The sequence below is a fragment of the Marmota flaviventris genome, chromosome 2 (assembly GCF_047511675.1).
Source record: "Marmota flaviventris isolate mMarFla1 chromosome 2, mMarFla1.hap1, whole genome shotgun sequence".
NCBI classification, from domain to species: Eukaryota; Metazoa; Chordata; class Mammalia; order Rodentia; family Sciuridae; genus Marmota; species Marmota flaviventris.
In genome coordinates this window covers 73,208,516-73,220,696 of record NC_092499.1, presented here as the reverse complement: position 1 = coordinate 73,220,696, position 12,181 = coordinate 73,208,516, and the positions used below count along the sequence as shown (strand labels likewise).

The 12,181-nt window shown below is 40.7% G+C and overlaps 1 protein-coding gene across 1 annotated transcript in view; it reads left to right on the top strand.

Moving 5' to 3' along the window:
- Positions 1 to 12,181, top strand: part of Daam1 (dishevelled associated activator of morphogenesis 1) — a 166,822-nt gene that overhangs the window by 86,779 nt on the left and 67,862 nt on the right. Inside the window, exon 3 of the mRNA XM_071607998.1 lies at positions 621 to 710. Within this exon, the coding sequence (XP_071464099.1) occupies positions 621 to 710 (90 nt within the window). The remainder of the gene's footprint in view (positions 1 to 620; positions 711 to 12,181) is intronic.

Below are 12,181 nucleotides of genomic sequence, written 5' to 3'. Positions count from 1 at the left end.
TCAGGGCCAGGAAGCAAAAGAGAACAAGAGGCAGAGACTGGATCCTATCATCCGTTGTGGGGACATACTCCCAGTGACCTAAGGGCCTCCCATTAGGTCCTCTCCCAGGGTTCCATCCCATCCCAATAACACCACCCTGGGGACCAAAGCTTTAGACATGGACCTTTGGGGGACATTTCACATTCATATTAGAGCAGTTGCTCCCCCACATCATGTCTGGGCCCTCCAGGGCTCAGCCAGTCAGTGTTTGTAGTTGACCCCCAAAACCCCTGATTTATTAAGATTAATCCCAAACTCCCTCGCTTGATGGCCTTCACTGCTCAGTGGACCCTACAGAGCTATTGGCATTAGCTCAGGATGATTCTGCCAAAGTGGGGCCCACTTCTCTTCAGTACTTCTGAGGTTGTGCTTCGTCCATCCTGTTGTGCACAAAGCCTGGCCCCAGACCAGGACGTGCTCTCTTAACAGTAGTGACACACACCTTGATAACAGCTTTGATCTTTTCCAGACTCATTTAAATATGTGTTCGTGTTTTCTTCCTCTCTCCAATGATATTGATAGTGTTCCCTACAGGAGTAACATTTAATCTATGTCATACTAATTATTTTCTTTCTTCTTAGGATGAACTTGACCTCACAGACAAACACAGGGAAGCCATGTTTGCACTTCCAGCTGAGAAAAAGTGGCAAATATACTGTAGCAAGAAAAAGGTAAGGTATTCATTGTGATTCTCATTTTTGATTCCCTTCGCTCTCCCATTTGCCCACCTGAACTCAGCCCTTTGTAATGTGAATGTGTGGTTAACGTGTCATGTTGTGGCCTTGGTGCCATATGTGGCCACGTGCCAACTCCTTGGATGTTGTTTTTGTCAACACTGTATTGTGCTCCCTGACACCTGTAACCATTGTGCTCCCTGACACCATAATTGTGTTTGACTGCTACCCCAAATAACACTGGCTTATAGGAGAAACAAGCGTCCCCCTGCTCTTTCCACAATAGTTTGTTCAGGTAGATCAGGGTGAGCTTCGTGGGTCCACAGCCCTCTGTGACCACCTTCTAGCAACTTTACATTTCACCATCTCTAAGGTGCAGCTTGACGTGGCTCCCCAGTCATTTCACATCCAAACCAAGAGTACAGAAAAGAGACAGAGAGGGCATAAATTCCCCCATGCCCTCTTTTAGAAACATGTTTTAGGAGTTATATACCTTCTATCCCCTTACATATCTGTATCTCACTGCCAACAAACAAAGTCTTTATTCTGGGCAGTCACTTCCCACTTAAAAGCTGGGCTTCTGTTACCCCAGGCGATGGGAGAATGGAGCTGGGAGCAGTGAAAATACTCTTATTCCCTAGGACTCAGAGAACTAGGCATCACTCCACACACTGCATCTCTTGAAATAAAGTTCCTCTGCCATCTCCTTAACCCTGTGGCAGATTCTTAGACTGTCCCCATGTCCATTTTTTTGGACTGATTCGAAGGTTCATGGCCTCGTTTTGCCACTTTTTTCTTTCTTCCAACACAGTCTTGAACCAAGATGGGTAAGTGGGAAGGGCAGAACTAGCACCTAAAAGAAATGCTCTCTCCAACAGGCAGGGAGCACTCAGATCATTCAGTCTTGACCTAGAAAAGAGCATCAAAGGATAACAGTCCAATATCTTTTTGAGACAACAGAGTGAGCCAGGGAAACTGTCTCTTAGATAACTGGCATGCAGTTAGGGACCTCCACTTGCCCACATGGCTGTCTCCCAGCACCTTTGCCCCCTTTGCTGCCTTGTGTCACGTGTGTGCCACCCTCCCAGGGGTGGCTCCCAGGACTCAGTAAGGGCTTTCTCTAGCACTGAACTTGCGCACTTGTTCCTCCACCCGACTCCAGGCCACAGGTTGTAAGGCACCTTGTCTTTCTCATCTGTAACTTCAGCATCTGGGCCTTTGAAATGAATTCACAAAAACTGGCCCACTGAATTGTGTTGTGTAAATAAAAATACTGAATACTGTTAATAAAAAAATGAAAGCATGTTTCATTTCCTCTCTGAGCAGTGTAATTGGTCAAACTATGCATCACATTTGGTTCTGATGATCTTTGCCAGGAAATGTGTCCAGCTGTAGCTTCTCAGTATGATTGCTGAGCTGCTGTCACATCAGCCCAAATCAAAGTCTTCAGGGTCCTGATCCAGTAGTAACCTGTAAGACATCTTTGTCAATCAGTGCATCATTGTCCTCTCCTTTTCTTCTCTCTTTAGACTTATAGCCAACTGGAAAACTTCTCTTTTGTTGAATGGATTGTCATGTGTAACATATAGATAAAGATTATATGATGGACATTTTATATGCATATATGCAAAATACACATATATGATATATACCACAAATATTATATATGTATAGTATATATTATGTTGTGCATATATTATATATACATCATACATATATAATATATATGTGATATATGTGTACATATGTATGATAAGTATATATATATGTATGTGTGTGTGTATATATATATATTGCACATATATTATACAGGGAAGGAAGGAGGTTTGTTTGTTTTCGAGCCAGGGGTCCCCTAAGTTACCTAGGCGGGCCTTGAAATTTCGAATCGTCCTGCCTCAGCTTCCTGAGTAGCTAGATTTCAGACATGCACTACCATGTCCCTCTTGATAAGGAATTGTAAAATGAAAATAAAATGTGTTCAGCTCTCACACTGAGAGTATTGTGTGGTCTTTGGGAGCAAGCGTTCTTTTCACTCTGCCACCTTAAAGGCCTGTCACTAGGACTGAGAAAGAAAATCCTTCTGTGCCTCTGTACACAGAGGGCATTGTCTGTTTGGTTCCTCTAGTGCAGATTCTTTTCCACAGGATGAGCAAACAATACAAGTAGCAACTGAGAATATGCACTGGCCAAAAGGAAAGGGCAAGAAAATGGGAGCAGCTTACTGAGGTGAAAGTTTTCTTCTTTCCCAGATTTTATGACACCCTTGACAGCAATTGAAAGTTAATCATGGAAACTGCTGCCCCTTACATTAGTGAAGGCAAGCCCTGGAGGATAGTAATGACCTCGGGCTCACAGCTGCTGCTCGTTTTTCAATTTTCAGGTCTATCAGAGCCCCTTGCAAGCTTCATCTCAAGTGTGCATGATGGGGTTGGCTGTTTGCAGGAGGATGGAGATGGATGTGGACTCTGGCCTCAGAATCCTGTTTCTGATGCCTGCACCTGTACCTGTTTGGCTCGCACAGATATTGGGGGATGCCCTTGTGCTAGCTTCACTCCAGCACCTTAGGTTCCTGGTGTGGCTTGGTAAGGGCATGGCTGAGTGGGAAACCATTATAACTCCTCAGGAAATCCCATGGTCTTATAGATCTGTCTCACTTTAAAATGAATGATAGCATGGCTTGACTAAAGATTCTCATGGTTAGAACTCCTCATGCTATTTAAACAATACTATGCCTGTGGTCCAAAACTGAACTTATTAGACACTGTGATAAATAAATACATCATGAATACAAGGACACAAATATTTCACTAGGAACAGTATATGATGTTTGCCTCTTTAGATAATAGGTGTCCAGAGAGATAGATTGTCCATTCTCAGAAGGAAGCACCATTGTGTCCATCTTCGATAGTAAGAAGAGATTCTTTTCCTTGGAACATCTCTTGTATAGCTTTTTCAGGTCAGGCCTATTACCAGCAGGCCATACTTCATTCATTTTTTCAGGCTGAGGGAAGCTACACTCATGGCTTCTTTAGATTTTCTGTCTTTTGTGATTAGAACCCAGGGCATTCCAGACATTCTCCCACAGAGTGAAGCCATAGAGCAGGGATCACTGAAGCCAACATACGGGCCACAGGAGCTGGTGGAAAGCAGGCTCTCTGTGTGAGTGAACAGAAGTCCTGGAAGCAGACAAGACTGGGACCTGAGCACAGGGCCAGCCTTCTGTCAGCCGACGGCCTCTTTTCCATCAAACGGTGACTGGAGTCCCAGGAGTGGCTCTCTGCTTATCAACTCTGTGTTCGTTTATGAAACTTCTCTAAACTTCTCTGGTTGGAAACTAATTTCCAGAGCCAAAATGAAAGCAGCAAAAGTATTTCTGGAGCTAAAATGATTGGAAAGAAATTAATTGGAATTTTGCCTAATTGAGTAATCTGGGGGAGAGTCAAAGATGGATGTTGTGGCCTTCTTGAAAGTCCAAACAAATCTCCAACAGTTACTGGACTGGTCGGTCGGTCCTGGTTTGTCATAGACAGCAATCCATTGTCAAATTTTTAAACTCTCATGAAAGGTCCCAAAAGGTCCTGTTAGTGGGATGGGGCGTGTTTTCAAATAGGAAATGTTTGTGGTTCTTATCTTTAAAGGTAATTCCCTTTTTAGTTCCAATCACAACATACTCTTTTGTTTAAATGAGGTTTTTCCCAGTCTGAAGCCAGAAACTGCATCTGTTAACAATCTTTTGGATTTTAAACTGAAGCTTTTTAAACAATGAGCCATCTGACCACGAAAGGCATCTGGCTATGCTTTATTTGCTTATTGTTAACATGATTTTTAAATCCTGGGAAAAGTAAGGAGTAGGTCTTCAGAGAGGTGAAAATAAACTGGTGTATACACTGTATTGTGCTGACAGCACTCTTATCGGCACAAGAAGGAATCTTCTTTCATTGCTGTTCTTCTCAGGATCAAGTGTACTAGTTGTGTCATTTAACCAGTCCCTAAAAGTATCCAGAAAATGCTTTTTACCCCTTCTCAGGCCTCAGAGTTTGCAAGGAAATAAATTGGAATTCAGACACCTAGTTTAACCACATCAGATTCTTGAGGCCAAGATCACGACTGGGAAGCGTTGCCTAATTTTCCTCCACTATTTCTGGCTCTAAAGCCAAGGCTTAAGTAAACAGTATTAGCTTCTTTATGCTACATTTCTGTGTTTGGAGGACCACTTTGGTGAAGGTGAATTTCCACTCTCTTGCTGAGTGTATGTTTGATTCTAGCTTAATTAAACCATTCAAGATTCTTGCCTATCCTGGCTGCCATTCAGCCGTGGGTTTTCTGCAAACTGCTGAAATAGTGCTAGGTACATTCTGAAAACATTTAGGGAAAATGGCTTTGGTTGTGTATCCTAAAGGGAAAACACTCCTCCCCATAGAAACAAGTTCTCCTTTCACAACAGGCACAAAAACATGAAAGTTGTCATGAGTGCGGGCAAGCAGGATGCAGTTCTTTCAGTTCCTCAGGAGTTCCTCAGGGGCACCTACTTAGAGTACAGGGAGCAAGTTTTTTTTGATCAAAACATGATTTAAAGGAATATATGCATAAGTAGTGGAATTAAAGACAAAAGGAATCATCATTTTTCTACATGACAAATCAGCTGAAAAACAAGGAGGTGAAATGAGATATTAGTCCTCTGGTTGTTCCTAGTCCCTATTGAGAAGCTGCCATGGGTGGACTAGGAAAAGAAGCAATGGCTTTGCCCTTTTTTTTTTTGGCGGGGGGGGAGGTAGAGCTGAAGATCAGACCCAGGGCCCTGTGCAGCTAAGCAAGCACTGTGCCACTGAGCTATACCCCCAGCCCTATTTCTAGACTTCTCTAGAAGCCCTATTTCTAGACTTCTATTTCTTGTGTTCTGCCATGAAGTTTCAACCTATTAATGGATTCCAATTGGCATTTGAGAGATAAAGGCTTAAAGAAAGCTACAGAAGCAGTCATGATTAGAAATGAAATTTGCCCCTGGGCTCAATGGTTCATGCCTATAAACCTAGTGACTCAGGCTGATATGGGAGAATCACAGGTTCAAAGCCAGTCTCAGCAAATTGGCAAGGCCCAAAGCAACTTAGTGAGACCGTGTTTCAAACTAAAATTGGAAAGTCCCTTGGATCCAATCCTTGGTACCAAAAAAGAAAAAAAAAAAAAAAGAAGAAGGAGAAGGAGAAGGAGAAGCAGAAAGAAATGAAATGAAATTTGCCTGTCCTTCCTCCTTGGCCTCTCTAAAAGATGCATGGGGGAGACATAGTGGCCGCCGACCATGACCATCTCTAGACTCTGTAGGCTCTGAAACTTCCTATCTCATCTATATATTCACTGGCATCAGAAGATGAGGCTTTGCTATATAGTCCTTGATTGGAACAGTAAGAAATTACAAGCTTTGGACGTTTGGCGCTTCACTCAGTGAAGTTGCACAGTTGGTGAAGGGCAGGTTGATGTGTGATTTATTAGTCCTGTACTGAGTCTCTTCTCTAGCAAAGTTCTTGGCTGGATTTCTGAGGATGATTAAAGAAGTCAAACTTCATGGTTCTGGTAGGAGAAGCAGATAAAACCAGATGATTGACTTGTCATAAGCTCCACAATGGGGGAAGCAGACAGGCTTCAGGGCACAGAGGCTGGAGCACCAACCTCTGGGGGATGTGGCTGGGGCCACCATTTTGACCACCTGTTGGTTACACCCGGGGGAGAGTTGATGTTGTCATGCTTTCATTCCATCATCTAGAAACTGGCTTCTTCTCAACATTTGAGCTAAGTTCACATGGACTGTATGTACCCTTCCCCTCCTGGTTTGCACTTTGTTCTCTGTCCCTTTTGCCATTGCTTCACCAGTCACATTTAGACTGTTGACCTTTTCTGGTTGTTGCTAAACACAATTTGCAGGGCTCGTTAGGAAATCTGTAAGAGGCTGACCTCTTGAAACATAAAAGCACTGTGAAGAAAGACGAAAATAACTGAGATTTGTTCAGCCTGCACAGGAAAAAGTCAGGAAGAAACTTGAACCCAGGGCAATGTTCTCCTGGTATACCCCAGAGAGGCTTCATCTGCCAAAATGGTACCAATTCCACTTGGTAAAGAGGAACTGCCCCAAGCCCTTCCTATGAAAACTATTCTGCCAACCTGTCCCTTCCCACAAGGGCCCACTGGTCCACTGGTCTTCCTCCATGATTCAGGGGCTGGAGGGCTGGTTCCTGTCCCCACACTGCACTGTTGGTTCTGACTCACTGATGCCTATGCCTCGCTGCTGGGTTAGTATTTCAAACATTGATTGAAGTATGAGATACTGATTGACACCTACAGATGGTGACCAAAACCATTTGGTAATGTCTATGCAAGATCTTCAAACATTCCCATTCTAGGAAGTGATCAGAGGTACAGACAAAATTATGTGTGTGGATTTTCTTTGTAATGTTTTCTCTAAAAGAAAATGATTGTAAATAACTTAAAGGAAGATGGTTATATGATGATACACACCAACAACAGTGTCTTATAGCCAGTGAAAAGTCATGTTTCCAAAGGAACTTTAATAACATGGGAAACTGCTCAGCTTGTAATGTCAAGGTTTTAAAAAAAAAAAAAAAGATTAGTATGTATGTATGTATGTAATTAGTATGGTCACAAGAGATTTGCTCTTAAGTATTGATAGAGACTAGCTAAATGGTCTCTGCAAGGCTGCCTTTGCATCTAGTTCTGGAGCTCAAGTTCACAGAGCAGACAGTTGGGAAGGGAAGGTTGGATGTGAAAGGTCTGCCTGTCCTGTTGCCTTTGACTTTGATGAGGGTATCCTGCAGCATCTAGGGCCCTTAGTCACAGAGTTCAACACACACTCTGACCCAGAAGAAACGGAGGGAGGACTCAGGGAAAGGTGAACAGTTGCACATCTGCCCATTCATCTACTTAAGGGGGAAACCCTTAAGTAGACTATTGGGCAATAGGGGAAGAGACCCAGGGGAGCAGATATACCAAGAACTTCAAAAGGGGTCGCGCTGCTGCCATCCCCAGCTCTCACAGGGGAGTCTCTCCTAGGGTTCACCCTACCAGAAACCTACAAGAAAGGATGCAGTTCAGACAACTTGAACACTATTACACCATCACATATTTCTAGGAACATTAGGAGGAAAGCAAATGTTATTTAAAATGGAACCCTGTGTGTTGTCCAAACCCCTGTATTGTTTCCTTTGTCTAGCTCAGGGATGCTTCCTTCCCTCCACCTCATTTCTTTATTTTTCCCTGCAAAGTTCAAAACAAAGATGATCAAACACACACAACTTACAGTGTGTATGGAAAATTTATTTACTAAAAGAAAAAAATAGGAAAGCAAAATTAAGTTTGACTACAGAGTCCCAATAAAGGACTAGGGGACTCTAAAACTTAAGAAAATCATCAACGTAATTCAGACAAATGCAAACCTTAAAACTCAGCAATCACAATATTTATCTCAGACAAACATGAATTAAAATTGAAAAATACACGTGAGCCTTTAAAAATGATTAGAGGAGCAAACTACAGTGCAGTTAAAATTGTATTGATGGAATAGTACATAGATAGATAAGAGAGAGAGAGAGACATGTAGCATTTGAAGCTCATAATGCTACTGATAGAAATATAATACAGAGTTATAAATCCACCAACCAACTCGGTCCTTTGTGTATCAGAGTCATTACGAATTAATAAAAAAGGAAAAAATATAATCACTATAATTGTAATCATTATAATTTTATTAGCATATTGATTTTATTTATAAAACAACCGTGAGATACATTTCTACATTTTTCAAAAACTCTTTCCAATAAGTTTATGTTCACACATAAAATAAAAACAAAAATAAGAGAACAAAAACCCATAGATGAAGCCATAAGCTATGCAGAGTTTTGCATTACCAATTATGTGACTGTGAAAACATGATGATCTTGACCTGGTAAGATTCCTCCCGCTTTCTGCTTGAAGCTTATGTACCCTCTGAAGGTCTGGTTCTTATTGCCCTTGAACTCCTAAGTGGTATACTCTCAGAGATAGTGACCCATTTTATTGTTTTTAATGGAAGACAATGTTGTCAAAATGAAAATCACATTTTAGATTTGAAGTATGAAATACTGTTCATTCAAGGATTCTCTGCCCCTGATGGCCCTTAACCAAAATTATGGTTTCAATAAAGATTAATTCTTGAGTTCTTGCCTCCTCTTCCTGTATTCCCTCTGTTTAATCAAACCAATTCTGTTTTTTCTTTTCCTTCCATCCTTACTAATTCTGTGACTCCGGCTGGCCCTACTCCCATCCTTTGCTTGTAGAAGATCCCAGTTTGCAATTTCGTTAAGTGTTGCTTCTTAATGGGAGAATGAAGATGTGGTCAGTGAATATGCCCTTAGGTGGAACCAAAATATAGTTCATTTTTCCTTCTTATAGAAGTGAATAAGTCTAAAATGTTGTTTCTAACTTTTGGAGAGTTCTGTTGGAGTACTACATTCTGGTTCTGTAGAGTCCTCTGTTAGAATGGATTATCTCCCAAAGTCTTTCAGTCCAGAGAACTGCACACAAGTTTCCTAAATTTTGTTTGCCCCTCATAGTTGTTCTAACTGTGGTATAATGTCTGTGCAACACTATTTTGCACAGACTTTATGCTACAGTTATATATTACAAACAAAAGCCAAGTATTAGTTATGGGAAATACTTTTCATATTTAAAGACCATCCCAAAGTCAACTCGAGCCACAGGATACTATTTACTGGTTATACAATCTCTCTGATTTCTCTTTCCTCCTCAATAAAGTGAGATCAGTTTCACAAAGTTGTTGTTAAAATTGAGTGAGATAATAGATTTATAGTTGTTAGAGAGCTCGGAGCCTTGTGATGTTAGCTGTTGTCACAGTCGAAGATAGTATTGGCAGCTGTGTTCCTCACGGTAGCGTGGACCAACTTCCTCTTGTCCACCCATATGCCATCCTGGGGGTCATCACATCCATATTCAGAAGTGATGATGTCTGATTTTCTCAGAAAAGTCATGAGAACTTCAAAAGCATCTTTCCCTTAATTAACTATAGGACATTTCAGAGGCAGAGAAGGTAATTTAGGAGAATATATTTTAGTTAAGGAAGGAGATCAAGAAAGTCCTTACAGTTAGCACCAGAAATTGGTCAAATGAAGATCTGTTTGTAGCAAAAGATCTACAGCAATGGTGAGCAATCTGCAGTCCCTTAGCTTCTGGGTGGGGCCCTGGACCTGATTTCAGGAGCACCTTTAATTATGTTTGGGAATACGGAGGCCCAGAGAAAGTCAAACCTCACTTCTTCTCAACCATGTGCCATAGTGCCTTAGTGCTCATTGACCTGGTCTAGTCCATGGAAACACACACTGATCAGGTTTGCCTGACAAACCATTTTTGGCACCCGCTAAAGTCAAGTTTGGAAAGTGGGTTCATGTGTGGGTTGAGCTGCCTTTTAAGTCAAATTAAAATTTTAAAAAAACCAACCAAACAAGAAACAACAACAACAAAAAAGAAAAACACTGTCTGCTGCCTAGAAAAGTGAAATGGTTGATGAACATCTTTAGTTTTGAAATAAGAGTATTTTTAAATGAAAACATTATCACTGCTATCATTTGCACTAGGGGAAAAAAATCCCTTTATAGAACACAACCCCAAGAGGTTTCATGCAGAGGGCCAGTGAGTGATTTACTAGGTTCAAGTACCCTGTACCACCACAAAATGTGTCCAGAGTTTCAGCATTATAATTCAATAGTACAGTCTAGTTGTATTCTATCTTCAGTTAAGCTAATAAAACACAACTTCAATTTTGGGGGGAAGAGTAAAAGAATGTTTCAGCACAGTTATAGATACTGTTATTGTTAGAGTCTTAAACCTAATCAACAGAGCAGATGTTCTGGATTTCAATAAATTGGAAGTCTCTAAAATTTCTGAAAAAGAAAACTAATAAACCTCTAATAACTTTCCCCTCCAGCCATGGAAAACACTATTATTTCCTTGTTGATTATTTAATTTTTCTTGTGAAAGTTTTAAACATACAAAAAATGAACTATAATAACACTCATATTTAATAAAAAGCTAAAATTTTGCTGTATTCACCTAAGATTTCATTTAAAAAAAGAAAGAAAAAAAGAAATCTTTAAAAATATAGTTGAACCCCAAAGGTGACCTCTGTATTCTGAAATGGTATTTTTTTCCTTGCTCACATATTTATAACCTTTCTCTCTCTCTCTCTCTCTTACACACACACACACACACACATACATATATATTCATAAACTATATGTAGTATTCCTTCATTTTAAGTGCTATATAGTGTTAACATTTTATGAACATGGCAAGGTTTGTTTTTATCTACATTAGTGCTTATTTTACATTTTTCACTATTTGAATTCTTATGTGTATGTTCAAGAATTTCTCTAGAATAGACATGTAGCCATGTGGTTACTGAGTGGTTTGATATGAACAGTTTCACCTTTAACTGCTTTCCAAAGTGATTGTAGTAATTTATCCCTGCTGTGAACTAGTTGCCAACCCTCTGTGGGGTTGGTACTGTCTAAAGGAAAGAAATGAGTATCCTGTGGCTCTCATCAGTCACTTTACATTGAATGTTCCTGGTACAAGATGCTGTCATTAAAACTCTTCAGGTTTCCTCTGTATGTCTCAGAAAGCAAATTGAAATTAAAAATTACTAGAGTAGAAAATGATCATTAAAAACAACAGCCCAAACCCAAGGTTTAGAAAATGAAAAGCATTCCATTCAAATACCGGTAAAGCTATGCAAAAACACAAAATATTGCAAGTTTATAAAAAATAGACAATTCACTTAGAATTATGTTTATTTGGTTTGACTACAAAGGAAACTGCTCTCTGTGTGGTTCCGTCTTCCCTCTAGATCTCTTTGCACCCTCAGTTCCAGATCCAGGCAAATTGTGTTTCCCTCTTTAGCAAGTTCTTGACTGATATATGCCGTCACCAAACACAGGAAGTTCCTCAGAGTCATTTGCCACTTCCCTGGTTGGTGACTGAAGTGCAGGTGCAGCCTCAGCCTGTCTGCACAAACATTTTGAAATTCTCTCCTCCACCTGTACTCCTTGATTCTGAAATTGAGGAGTGTAACTTGCCATCTGCCATTACCTACACACTGAGCTCCTTACGTACAAGTTCCTGAATTTGGAGGCTATTGATTTTTCAGGCTGCAAATACTTCATTTTGGCTTTTGAAGCATTGTAAAGACAGTGAATGTGCTTCTGCTTCGTGGATACCATATTTCTCTTGTGCTTCCTAATACATTTCTTCAGTAACAACCCTTTCTTTGGGCTTTTGCTTTCTCTGTAATTAGGGAACACCAGGCTGAAAGAGGGAAGTAAGCAATATATAGGTGAGAAAAAATAAGACATATTAGTTGGATGACTCAGTTATGTGGTGCCATGGGGAGCTTGGAACTTGTATGTCCC